This window comes from Mastigoproctus giganteus, chromosome 9, assembly GCF_048544385.1.
Source record: "Mastigoproctus giganteus isolate SK-2022 chromosome 9, ASM4854438v1, whole genome shotgun sequence".
Classification (NCBI taxonomy): domain Eukaryota; kingdom Metazoa; phylum Arthropoda; class Arachnida; order Uropygi; family Thelyphonidae; genus Mastigoproctus; species Mastigoproctus giganteus.
The window spans coordinates 44,753,364-44,767,610 of record NC_143583.1 but is presented as its reverse complement, the minus strand read 5'-3'; the positions used below and the strand labels follow the sequence as shown (position 1 = coordinate 44,767,610).

At 39.9% G+C, this 14,247-nt stretch overlaps 1 protein-coding gene across 1 annotated transcript in view; it reads left to right on the top strand.

Moving 5' to 3' along the window:
* The window catches only part of LOC150080194 (protein Aster-B-like), a gene marked incomplete in the record, with an annotated part of 482,184 nt that extends 469,043 nt beyond the window's left edge, over nt 1-13,141 (top strand). The window contains 1 exon segment of the mRNA XM_090380640.1: nt 12,908-13,141. Within this exon segment, the coding sequence (XP_090236766.1) occupies nt 12,908-13,075 (168 nt within the window).
* Between the last annotated feature and the right edge of the window lie 1,106 nt (nt 13,142-14,247).

Genomic DNA, 14,247 nt, shown 5'->3' with positions numbered 1-14,247 from the left:
CTGGCTAAGAGGGCAAAGGACAGGGACAAGTAGGTTTTTTTTTTTTTTTGGATTTTCATGTATGTGAATACATAGAAGAGAAAAACAAATCAGATCAGACCCTTCTGTAATGGGTGCAGGAAGGTCAGATAACCCAGCTGATGTTGTGGATGAACTGAACAGGTACTTTACATCAGTATTTAGATGTGAACAACCCTTCATGATGAAAAACTGTCAGTGAAGCTGGAAAGCATGTATTTAGTGATATTGAAATTTTTGATTATTCATTAGAAAAACTTTTGAACCTAAAGTCAAATAAGGCATCTGAAGTTGATGGCATATACCCATTAATTTTGAAGCAGGTGGCAAGATGGTGCATTGAATCATTAAGGTTAATTTGCCTTAATGGTTCAATGCAACAGATTAACATATCGCCAGTATTTAAAGGTGGTTCTAAGAATTTACTTTACTGATAGCAAAATCATGGAGACAATGATCAAGACTACAGTATAAGATCACTATGATAGAAATGGATTTCTGAAGGAAATGTAGCATGGTTTTATAAAGGTAAAATCATGTTTAACCAACCTGGTTAGATATTTTAACAGAGCCACTAATGAACTAGATGTAGAAATTAATTTAAACAAGTGCAAAGTGTGTTTTGTCTGACGGCACCAGGGGTTTCCTCCATCTCCACGTTGTGTACTCTGTTTGTGTAGCACAGAACTCTGTGAAGGCCAGAGACTTAAAAAGTGTGTGGGGAGTGGATGGATGTGTAGTGTTGTGTACCATTGTTCTTCTGACCATTTAGCCAATGGGCCCCTATTAGGACCCACCGTTACCACACTTGGCCCCAAGAAGGCAGGTCAGGTACCCAGTAGATTTTTTTGTACTCTGACGGGCCCTGCCACCTAGTTTCCAAAGATTTCAGTGGAGGGCCTATGTGAAAAAAAAATATAAATAAATAAAATAGGGGACAACGTACAAGTTAGTGCAAATGCAAATATATTAGTACGCAGCTAAACTCTGAATTAGCACAAATATGCAAAGACAGCATCATTTAAGTTATATTTTATATTGTGAATACCTTCACAATGAGTTGCCATGTGCCGCCTTTGCATATTTGTGTTAATTCAGAGTTTAGCTGCATACTAATGTGATGCATTTGCACTAACTTGTATGTTGTCTAAATCTCTCGCAGCCTGAGGCTAAAACCCTTAACACATTTCGATAAAAAAGGGGGGGGTCGACGCTAGAATATAAAAGGCCAAGAGAGGTTTATGTAAGCATGGTTTAAATTTGGACGTTGTTAATTGATAAGTTGTGTGGGGTGTACACTGCGACTTAGACAGAGTAGGGGGGAGACTGAAGGCTGGGGAGAAAGATAGAGGTATGGGGAATATAGAGAAGGCGACCCCAGAAATTCAGTGAGGCAGGCCCATTCCTCACCAGGTGGAAGAAGGGGGGGGGAGATAGGAACCAATATCCTCCCCCCCAGCCAGGGAGGAGAGTAAAAGAAAACCAGAGGTTGGCGGTTGATGCTACTGGAAAGGGGTGCCCAGAATCTGTCTCAAGTTATTGGTCTTGGTGGTTTAGGCTCCTTAATGTTCTTCATCTGTTGAAGACATTTTGTGCAAAAGTGGTGAAGTATTTATAATTGTCATGGGTATGAATTAGTGTATGTTCTTGGTCCTTTGGCAAATTAATAATCTTTGTGATCAGAATAGATCTCAAGTCTTCATAGTCAGGACAGTCATATATTATATGGTGCCAAGATTCGTCAGTGCCACAGTGGCAGTGTGGATCATCTGTGATGCCCAGAGACGTTAATTTTTCTTGTATCGGCCCATGGCCTGTGAGGAGGTACATTATGTAAAGACCAGGGGAAAACCAGCTTGGGGCTTTTGGGAACGTGAACATTACTTCAGGGATGAATTTCTTTGTAGTTGCTCCCTTAGTGGATGTCGTCCATCTGTACTGCCATGCCTGCTGCAGGTGTGCGAGAAGGTGCCTTTTCTCTGTCTTGCGATTGATTGCTGGGTTGGTGGTAGTGGAGCTTCCTTTGGACAGATGATGCAATATACCACATTGGAGAGCAGGAGTGCTCACCATGCAGTAGGCTCTGGTGATGGTAAGTAGTATTGCTCTTTGAAAGGTGGCTAATTTCTTCTGATTTCTGACAATAGTTGCCCGGTGATACCAGATCCCTGCAGCATATGAGATCGCTGGAATAAAGACTGCTTTGTAAAACAGGCCTAGGGTATGTCGGTTTAGACCCCAGTCCCTGCGGGTGACCCTTGCCACCAATGCTGTGTAATTTCTTATCTTCTTTTGGATATACTGTAGGTGTGGGAGGAAGGACAGTTTTTGAGTCCAGGATTACACCAAGGTGCTTAAGCTGGGTGCAGTGCTTGATGGTTGTGCCATTGATCTTAATCTGTAGTGGTCTGGTTGAGCTTGGGTTCTCTTTCAGGAGGATGCTGGAGGTTTTCTCAGCCAAGATTGTGGCGCCTCCATAGCCAGGTGGGAAAGAGCAGCAGTGCGTAGCACACGCTTCTTGATTAGACCGGGGTTCGAGCCCGTCACCACCAAATACGGAGGATGCGGAAAGGTCAGGGAATGACCACCGCATATCCCGGAGCAATATGGCCTTAGTTGCCAATGCTCCTAAAAACCAAACAACAGCTCAGCCAAGATTGTCAGGTTGTGCTGGGTAGCCCACTCCTGGAGGAGCCAGAGTGCTCAGTTAGCAGAAATTTCAAGTTGGGCTCTTGAGCTGGCAGGCATAGAAAGGATCAAATCGTCTGCATAGACTTGAGGACTTGATTTAGGAACTCATCCAGGACCATGTGCCATAAAGTTGGTCCTAGGACCGAGCCCTGTGGGCATCCCCTGTGGATCTTTCTGATCACCCTGGAGTAGGAAGTCTCCACACTGACAGATCTGTCACATAGATACCTTTTAATGCAGGAGTAGAGATTTTGAGGAATCTGTGCTTGCCTAAGCCTGCCAAGGATGCTCTTCCACCAAAGTGAGTCAAATGCCCAGTGAAGTTGACTGCATTTACAAGGAAGTATTTTTCAGGTGTGGATTGAGCAGATGTTATAAGGTTATTTAGTGTGTCTACTGTCGAGCACCCCTGACGGAATCCCTACTGGTTCTCGGCCGGTAGGTTTGTGTCTGTATAATACCTGTGAATTCTGAAGAAGATGAGTCTCTCAAAGAGTTTGCTGAGAACAGTTAGGAGGGCGATTGGTCTGTATGACGTTGGCTGTTGTGGCGGTTTATTTGGATTCTTGAGTAGAAATTGAAGATTAGCTGTCTTCCAATCAAGTGGAAAGGATCCTTCTGCCAGACAGTGGTTGAAAAGATTCAACAGTAAGTATGGCTTGTAGTCTACTACTCTTCTGACAATCTCAGGCTCCAGACCTGGACCTGGGCATTTCCTGTCCTTGAGTTTCAATACTACTCGATGAAGTTCCTCCAGAGTGAAGGACTCTTCAGTTTCCTGTGTGGTGTAGCACTCGTTGAAGGCATGCAGTCGGGCTTGTATTAGTGTGAGGGCAGAGATTGGTAGTTGGAAAATGATATTCAATATATTATTAATTGACTGCTCTCAGGTAGTGGTTATTGTGCCTTGTGGTGTGAGAGTGGTTGTCAGAACCTTTCCCCTGGGGAGTTTATTAGTGGTAATTTTATATACAACCCCCCAATGGTCGGTATTCCCAGTCTGACCAGATACTCCCAAGATGTCCTTTTTAGAGATTAGAGCCTTATAGGCTATTCTGTATTGTTGTCTCAAGACCTCCACCTCTGGCTGCGGCCATGATCTCCTTGCTCTTTGGAAAGCTTTCCTTTTGCTATTTAGCTCTCTGCATAGGCACTGCAGCTCTGGGGAGCAGATTTTTTTGTTTAAAGGTTGTGGTACAGGTGTTTGTAATGACTCTGGTAACAGTTCTCTGGTGCACTTCTGGATCGATCCAGCAAGTTACAGTCCCCCGCTGGGAGTTGCATGACAGAGATGTCCAGAACTGCTATGAAGTTGTGACAGTTAGCATTTTCTATTTTAAATCTGTTCAGTGCGAGTTTGGGATTCAGTGGTTGCTGTTGGATTCTAGACATTTGGAAGGATAAGGCCTGGTGGTCCGAGGTGGTCTAGATCTCCTGAATACACCAGCCAGAGATGTAGCATTGGCATTAGTAGAGGCATATGATGCAAGAAAGCAAGCTTATGCAGCATCAGCCAAAAAAAAAAAAAAAAACACTTCCACTTCACCCCTCCGTTCGTTCGAAATACCTGTCCAGCTCAGCCTTAAATTTATTTAGGCTATCAACTTCAACAACAAGGGATGGAAGTCTGTTCCACCAACCGACTACCTACTGGCTAAAGGCAAATTTCCGCACATCTATCCTATATCTGTCTTTCCTCAATTTGAATCCCATCAGCATTGAGCATGCTCAAACCATTCAAGGCTTTATACACTCACACTGCAATTTGCAAAACTTAAGCCTTTCTTCGTAAGAGCAACCCTTTGTTCCATTCACTAATCTTGTTGCCCTTCTCTGTACTTGTTCCAGCAGCTCTACATCCTTCTTGAAATGAGGCCTCCAGACCTATATACAGTACTCAAAGTGTGGCCTGACCATTGCTGTATACAAGGGAATAATCACCTCCTTATCCCTGCTAGAAAAATTCCTGTATAACATTGACAAGACACCATGAGCTACTCTTGCAGCCCTTCTGCACCTCTCAGAGAACTTCATATCTGCCTGCACAGTTACCCCCAGGTCCTTTTCATTTTCTACCACTCAGTGTAGTACCACAGAGTTGATACGTTGCTCTGGGGGTTGCTGTTTCCCATATGTAGTACTTTACATTTGTCAATGTTAAACTTCATCTGCCACGTCTCAGCCCATCTGCTCAACCTTTCCAGATCCTGTTGCAGCAGCATAGCATCAGTAGTGTCCTTAACAACCCTGCCAACCTTTGTATTGTCTGCAAACTTGGACATTAAGCTTGATATACCGTCAGCAATATTATTTATAAATACAGAAAACAATAATGGACCCAACACTGAACCCCGAGGGACTCCACTAATAACATTAGTCCACGATGAGCAGTGTCCATTGATTACCACTCTCTGTCTTCTGCCCCCAACCACCCCTTTATCCCTAGCAGCAATTTTCCTCCAATACCACACTGCTCCAATTTGTGCAGCAGTCTTCCATGTGCAACAGTATCAAAAGCCTTTCTAAGATCCAAGTATATAATATCAAAGTTATTCCCTGCATCCAGTTCTTTTGTGACTGCATCATAGTATCCAATCAAATTGGTCAGGCAAGACTTTCCCTTAACAAAACCATGCTATGTCCGAGCTATAACTGAAATCTTGTCTAGATGCAGTGGCGGATTTTCGCACAGGCGCATGAGGCATGTGCCTGGAGCCTCTTAAATAGAGGGGGCCTCAAATCTCAGTTCTCAAAAAAATAAAATAAAATTGTTTCATTTTTAATTTTTACACCCATCATTATAACCGTTACTGAATAAAACTATAATTTAATATGAGAAGTTAGTAAACTCTTATGGGAATATCCCTACATATTATATGAAATATCTATGCGAACTAAGTGAATCTGAAGTAGAATACGTATTATCATTAATGCTTAGTTGTGCTATTTTTTAATTTAAACATTAGTTAAAATATGTATGAAAGAATTGTGCAACCAAAATGATTAAAACTGGAACACCAAATCTAGAGCGCGTGCTATAGTAAAAACATGCACATAGAATGCACACTATCGTGATACCGAAAATATTTAGAAGGGGGGGGCCCTCAAAAATGAATTGTGCCTAGGGCCTCTCAAGTGCTAAATCCGCCACTGGATCTAGAGATCCTGCAGTGCTTCTTTAACCAGTGCCTCCATTAATTTTCCGGGCGCCTCCGTAGCCAGGTGGGAAGGAGCAGCAGTGTGCAGCACACGCTTCTTGATTAGACCGGGGTTCGAGCCCGTCACCACCAAATACGAAGGATGCGGAAAGGTCAGGGACTGACCACCGCATATCTCGGAGCAATATGGCCTTAGTTGCTAATGCTTCTAAAAATCAAACAACAACAACAACAACATTAATTTTCCTGGAACAGAAGTTAAACTCACAGGTCTATAATTACTTGTGTCAGCCTTTGATCCTCCTTTGTGAATTGGGGTCACATTTGCAAATCTCCAGTCTATGGTTACCTCCCCTGTCCAAGGAAGCTCTCATAATTATGGCTAAGGGTTTGCTTACTTCCTTTGCTGCCTCCTTTAATATAACTGGATAGATCCCATCCCCCCAGGTGCCTTTCTTGTGTTTATCTTCAACAATTTCTCCTCCACTTTACTCTCGGTTATTACAAGATTATCTAGCTTACTGCCAGAGTTGAATACACCTCTGGAATTCCCCTCGCTGAATAACTCCTCATGTGTGAATGTCGATGCAAAATATTCATTTAGTTTGTTAGCTACCTGAGCAGGATCATCAACAGTTGAACCATCGATATCAAGTGGACCAATCTGATTCATCCCCTTCCTTCTAGAGTTTACATAAATTAAGAACTCTTTGCTGTTTTTCTTTGCATCCTTTGCCAAAGATTTCTCATAATCTGCCTTCGCCTGCCTTAACCTCCTTTGTAACTTGGTTACAAAGGACGTTAGTAACCAAGTTAGTAACCAGGTCTGCTATCCAGGGTGATCAATATTCTGCTATCCTGGTGTTCTGGTGTCTGCTATCCAGGGTGATCAATATTGATCAATATCAATATTCGATTTCCAGAGAGTGTATGAAAAGTTTGGAAAATTGTGTAGCCTATTTAATATGGTAAGCTGTGAATTGGAGATAAACTCTTCCAATTGCTGCCCATTGCAGGTGCTGCTATGGCATCAGATCTCGCAAACCAAGCAGGAGAGCGGCAGTTTACATCCGCCCCCACGATAATTTTTTCATTTGAAAAGAGGGCCGCTATGTTTTCCAAAAAAAATTTATTGTTGGTAGAATTTCCTCTCCAGGTCTGTTATATATAGAAACCACATAAAAGGTTCCAAGGGGACCTATGACATGCAGGTACACTGCCCAGGATGTGTAGAGATTTGATATTTTGGTGGTGGTGGTGAGTTCTGGGTTCCTGACTACAATTGCTGTCCAGGGAGTTTCATTATCTGCTTGGATTATTTTGTATGCAAGTGGGTAACCCCGCACCTGCTTGGCATGGGTATAAGGTTCTCGAAAGATCATGATGTTGATATTTTCCTCATTTATAATTACTTTTAGCTTGTCTGGAACTACCTTGGCCCGCTGCACATTAAGTTGGATGAATTTGAATTGTTGGGTGTTGAACTGTTTAAGGTGTAGGCCCATAATCGGTTCTACTTTGTTATGCTTAGATAAACTGGTCAACTGTTGTCTCTTATTGAGTGATTACGAGAAAGTTTTGAGCTTTTTCAGTTTGCACCGACAGGCTCACTGGTTTTGTTGGGGCAGTCCTTATATTGATGTCCCTTCTGGGCACAGTGCCCACAGATTGACTCAGCCTGAGTGCAGGTGTGTGTGTGGTGTGGCCAAACCTGCAGCAGTTGAAACACTTTGGGACAGGCCATCTGTTCTTTAAAATGATGGCTGCTCCAGTCTGTATATATTCTATCTTGATTTTTTATTGTATTCCAAGCTGGGGGGTTTAATTCCACCACCCAGTTGACATTATTATCTGACTTAGACTTTTTATGAAATTTTGGCTTAATAAGCTCTTCTGGAGTCGAGTCAGGGTGAGGCGCTTGCAGGTTACGGTAGTACAGGGGGACCTCGATTAACGCGATTAATCGTCCCACGAGTGCATCGCGCAAAACGGAAATGTGTTAATCGAATATAATAACCAATAGGGAAAATTATAATTGGTCCTTGACCTTCTGGAATGTCCATAAAGAATTTTAAAAATACCTTTTAAATAACTTTTTAACTGTATACAATGTAAAAGATAATGAAAATAATTATGGAATTAAATGTTTATTGCATAAAACAGCGGTTCCCAAACTGCGTGCCGCGGAATATTTTAAATTTTCGAGGTTAACACAGCGATACTCGACATCTGTCGGACGCCGCGCAAACTACTAGCTCGAGGTAGTTCACAGTTTCATTTCTTATTAAGTTGTTTGGACCTAACTACTAAGCGGAACTGTTAGGTATTTCTTTTGGTCTGAGTACGCCTTGAAAAAATTACTGAGACGCTAAGAGCGCCATGAACCGAGAAAGTTTGGGAACCTCTGACATAAAATACACAATGAAGAAGTGACTGTTGTGGAAATATTTGAACAGTGTTGACTTTCTCTTTTCATCAATCAATTTCCGATAGCCGACAACAATCTTCTCTGGGCACTGGCGAAATAAATATCGCAGAGAACCTCAAACCTTTTGTTTGAGGTTCTATGCGATACGAAAGATTTAATCTAATTCTTTTACCATTATCTCCTTTGCGGTAACATTTTCATCTGGCTCATTTAAAAATTCAAATTTTTATGCAAGTGTGCATTGACTTTATTAGCAGGAGACAAACAAGTAACACGTCTTCTTCCAATGGAACGCACCGAGGCGGGTAGCAGGCAAACATTTGTTTATTGACCGTACTACTCGCGGTAAGCTTAACGCACGATTCAAATCTTTTTCAACTATCACATAAAAAAAAAAAAAAAAAAGATCGCGTTAACTGGAAATTTGCATCATGTAAAGTGAAAAGTGGTATAATTTTTCAAATAGCGTTAACTGAAATTCGCGTTAATCGAACTTGCATTATGCGAGGCCTTCCTATATAGTTCCTCGGTGATTTGCATAGGTGTGGAGTCCTTGCTGACATAAAATATAACTATTGAGGGACCTTTTTTCTTCAGTTGTTCTGCAGTAAGGCCAAGTATTGAGATGGCAAGATTTTTTATGATGTCTTCTATTTCTTTTGATGTTTCAGTTTCGATCAGTGCCCCAACATTTCGGGTTTTCTTGATTGATTTAATTCTCGTAGTTTTAAATTGCTCTTTCAGTTTATTGACGACTGTATTCTTGACTTCCTCGCTAGACTTAATTTCTTGGTTGTCAATAGGTTTTAGGATAACTAAATTTGGGGTTTTAATAATATTTTTCTTTTGGTTGTCAGGCCAGAGGCCTCATTACTCGGCTTGGTAGCAGTCCTCAGTGCATCTGTGTACGAATGAGGGCACTGTTGCATTTGGTTTCCTCATACCTCCATATAAGCCTCTATTTGGCCGCAGCCTTCTCGCATTCGATATGCGTATTCAGCAATAAGTATTCCATCTTTGACCAGATGGTAATTATCTTTTCTTTCAGGGCTGTAGTTATGTGATTACTGGAATTTAAACATCGTTTACTTGGATTTCAGTAAAATATTTAGCATTAGCTAAATATGAGGCATATGATGCAAGAAAGCAAGCTTATACAACATCAGCCAAAAAAACTGTCCCATTTCATCCATCCAGTCACTCCAAATGTTTGCCTACTTCAGCCTTAAATTTATTTCAGCTATCAACTTCCACAAAAACAAAGGGAAGTCTGTTCCAGCAATCTGTTGGCTAAAGCAAACTTCCACACATCTATTCTACAACTGTCTTTCCTCAATTTGAATCTATGCCCCCCCCTCAGGTTCTTAATCTGAGCAAGAGGAAGAATCCCATCAGCATTCAGCTTGCTCAACCCATTCAAGGCCTTATACACCTCAATCAGATCACCTAGCAGTTGCCTACTCTCCAGGCACAGCAATTTGCAGAAATTAAGCCTTTCTTGGTAAGAGCATGCCTTTGTTCCCCTCGGCAATCTTGTTGCCCTTCTTTGTACTCGTTAAAACAACTCTACATCCTTCCTAAAATGAGGCCTCCAGGCCTGTATGCAGCACTCAAGGTGTGGCCCGACCATTGCCTTATACAAAGGGATAATCACCTCCTTGTCTCTGTTAGCAAAATTCCTATATATCATTGACAAAACTCCTTGACCTGCTCTGGTAGCCCGTCTGCATTGCTCAGAGAACTTCATATCTGACTGCACAATTACCCCCAGGTCTTCTTCATTCTCCACCTCCCTGAGTGTAGTACCACACAGCTGGTACATTTCGTTTTCATTACTACTACCCATATAGAGTACTTTGCATTTGTCAATGTTAAACTTCAGTTGACACTTCTCAGGCCATCTGTCTAACTTTTCTAGATCCTGTTGCAGTAGCATACTATCTTTACTGTCATTAACAACCAGCCAACCTTTGTATCATCTGCAAACTTGGACATTATGCCTGATATACCTTCATCGATATCATTGATAAATACACAAAACAACAATGGGCCCAGCACTGAACCCTTTGCAGTAACTTCCTCTTAATGCCATACCGCTCCAATTTGTATAGCAGTCTTCCATGTGCAACAGTATCAAAAGCTTTCCTGAAATCCAAGTATATGATGTCAAAATTATTTTTTGTATCCAGTTTCTTTGTGACCACATCATAGTATCCAATCAAATTGGTCAGAGAAGACTTCCTCTTAACCAACCCATTCTGTGTCTGAACTATTACTGCTGTCTTGTCTAGGTGATCCTGTATCACCTATTGAACCAGTGACTCCATTATTTTCCCTGGAACACAAGTTAAACTAACAGGTCTATAATTATTTGTGTCACCTTTGAATCCCCCTTTGTGAATTGAGGATACATTTACACATCTGCAGTTCATGGGGACCTCCCCTGACTCTAAGGATGCTGGATACTCTCATAATTATGGCTAAGGGTTTTCTTACTTCCCTTGCTGCCTTCTCTGTTATAACTGGATAGATTCCATCTCAGTTCCATATAAGTGATTACAGTATAAGCTCACTCACATATTGAAATCTTGGGAAAATCCTTAGATGAACAAGGATGGCTGCAGGGTAGGAAAATAGGCTTGTGATTAATCGTTACTTTTCAGAATTGGACTGACATAAGAAGTGGATTCCCCAAGGATTGGTACTGGGACCACTGTTGCTTTTGATTTTCTTAAATGACATCAACAAACAGGTAGGTGTGATGTCAAAATTTGCAGATGAAGTTGAGATCACTAGAGGAGTTGTTGATCAGTGCCAAGCACTACTACTTTAGGGGCATCTCCATAGCCAGGTGGGAAGGAGCAGCAGTGCGTAGCACACGCTTCTTGATTAGACCGGGGTTCGAGCCCATCACCACCAAATACGGAGGATGCGGAAAGGTCAGGGAATGACCACCGCATATTCCCGGAGCAATATGGCCTTAGTTGCTAATGCTCCTAAAAACCAAATAACAAACAAACAAACAAACAACTACTTTAGGATGATTTAGACAGACTCCAGGAATGGTCAGCAAAATGCAAGGTCTTACGCTTTGGAAATAGTAACCCCAAAATAACTTATACACTTGGTGGGATTGAACTAAAAACAGTAGAGGAAGAAAGAGATTCGGGAGTTACAATATTGCTGGACATGAAATTCTTGGAGCAGCGTAAATAGTGAGGAAGGTCCATGGTGCTCTATTGATGATCACTCATGCGTTTTCTTGTAGAGATAGGATAATCCTACTGTAAAAGGCAATTGTAAGACTGCACCTAGAAAATGATAGTTTCCTGAAATAATCAAAGATGAGCAGTGTGTGTTGTGAGATCAGCAAAATGGCATCCATATCAGGAAATATTTTGATTATGTGGGTTACAGTACTTGATAACTGATCACCTTAGATGAAACCTGTTCTTTGTTTTTTTAGGAGCATTAGCAACTAAGGCCATATTGCTCCAGGGATACGCGATGGTCATTCCCTGACCTTTCCACATCCTCCGTATATGGTGGTCACGGGCTCGAACCCCGGTCTAATCAAGAAGGGTGTGCTACGCACTGCTGCTCCTGCCCACCTGGCTACAGAGGCACCCTAGATGAAACCTAATTTCGGTGTATGAGATACTGAGAGGAGAAAGTAAAATGGTGAGGATGAAATGTTATAAGTGATTCCAGAACTAGGGACCATAAATTCAAATTATGGGGAAAGCAGTTTAGATTGGATTGCAGGAAGTTTTCTTTTACCTAGTGAGGTTTTACTTACTAGAGTAAATTGCCTCCATGGGTGCTTGTTTGTTGTTTTTGTTTTTAGGAGCATTAGCAACTAAGGCCATATTGCTCCGGGGATATGTGGTGGTCATTCCCTGACCTATCCGCATCCTCCGTATTTGGGTAGTGGCAGTTTAGGGAAATTCAGAAGTCAGCTAATTAGGTATATATGTCAGGAGGGAATCAGATAGGTAGTTTATTTTATTTATTATTATTTTTAATTAATGTATTATTATTATTTTATTTTTTTTTTTTTTTGGATGGTGTAGTAAAAGCCATGGCTAGAATGTTTCTAGTAATGTGAGAAGAGTAGGCATACCTACACTATCGAAAACCTTCCAATATAGGTCGATATAGGTGAAGACAAGCTAAAATTTTCCTTCAAATGCTTTAAGAATAGAGTGAGTTCCTCAAAAGGTTCATTACTTTGGATCTATATGGAAGTCTTTGTTTTGTTTTGTTTTGTTTTTATAAAAAAGTGTATGGTGTGGTTGAGAAAATATGGCAATAATATTAATTTTTAAAATTTTTCTTTTTATACTCAGATAGGGATTACAGGTTACTGCATGAAATTACAAAAAAAAAAAAAGAAAAAAAAAAATGCTTTAGTGTTTAATGTGGAGGTTTGCAAGGCATCATCTCCCGTCTCTATTACGATGAATTTCTGTATATCTGATTATTTTGATTAAAATAGACTAATTGAAATTATTTTTATGTTATGCTATCAAGGATCACATTACTGTAGATTAATTGCAGTAATGTGATTCTTAATTATTTTTAACATATAATTTTTTTTTTTTTCCTTTAGGTTGAAAATTCACTGTCAGATCTGAAAAGCAGTATTGATTCATATGGAAGTGCTCCAATGTTCAAATCCATAACTTTAGTAGGCTCCCACACAGATTTGCCTTCCCAGTCAAGTCCTCCAAAAGTGAATAAGAAAACTCAGATGCCACCTAGTACAGAAAAGCAGTAAACTTTCATCATCATCTACTGTGTTGTTCTTGAGAACTGACAGTTGAAGTCATTCACTGCCCACTTATTTTAATTAATTTGAAAGTATTTTTGAATCAGATGCATAGTTTCTGAATAACAGGACAATAGAAAAAAGCGATATTTCAGAAATTAAATATTGCAGTTCCAAATTTGCACATGTTTTTGTCTATATATATATTTATATATATGTATATATTTCTGTGTGTTTGTATGTGTAAATAAATAAATATGTATGTGTGTGTGTGTGTGTGAGAGATATATATATATATATATATACACACCTAAAAAGCATGTGCATAACTTAGCAGTTTTGATAGCTATTAACATTAAATGTTTGTATGATTGATAATTTTTTGTCAATTGTTTTTAAGAATTACTTAAAACAGCTATTTGAGAACTCAAGATCACTTGTGCAAACTTTTCAGTCAAAGTGAAAATTTTTATCATTTAATGTGATTAGACCACTAAAGTAATTTTGTACTCTGTTTGTTAGAAGAGACTTTGCCATATTAATTCACAACTCATAATTATTAGACATCTAATTGATGATGAGCCATAGTTATTTAATCCCAAACAAAAAATAAGTTTCTTGATCTCACTCTTTTTTAAAAAAAAACATCACAGTTGTATTTATGTATGCATAATTCTATAAACATTTTGAAACTTTTTTTTTTTTTTTTTTTGTTATGTGGCTTTTAAAACTGTCATTATTGTCACGATTTATTTTCACTTATATTAGCTAGGTGGCCATTTCATCATATTAATTTGATTTCTAAACCTGATATTTCAATCATGCATATGCCAAGCATTATAGCTGTGGGCTATTTTTTGGTTGGTTGTTTGTTTTGTTTTTTATGTGTATGATAACTCAAATATATATAATTTTGTCAAATGAGTAGTAGTACAAGGAAGCATTATCTGCTACTTATTTTTATAGATTTTTGTGTTCTGAAAGAACAATTGGAATCTCTTATTACATAAGTTCAAAATTTCTGAATGTGCTTCATTTTCTAGTGTCAGTAGCAACATCATTTCCCCTCTTCCCTCTGATCCCCATACTATTTTCAAAAAGAAAAATAAATAATAAGGACTAACAACCCTTGAAGACTCATACTTCAAAAAGTTTCCTTAATAGGCACATTAGGTTCTGGG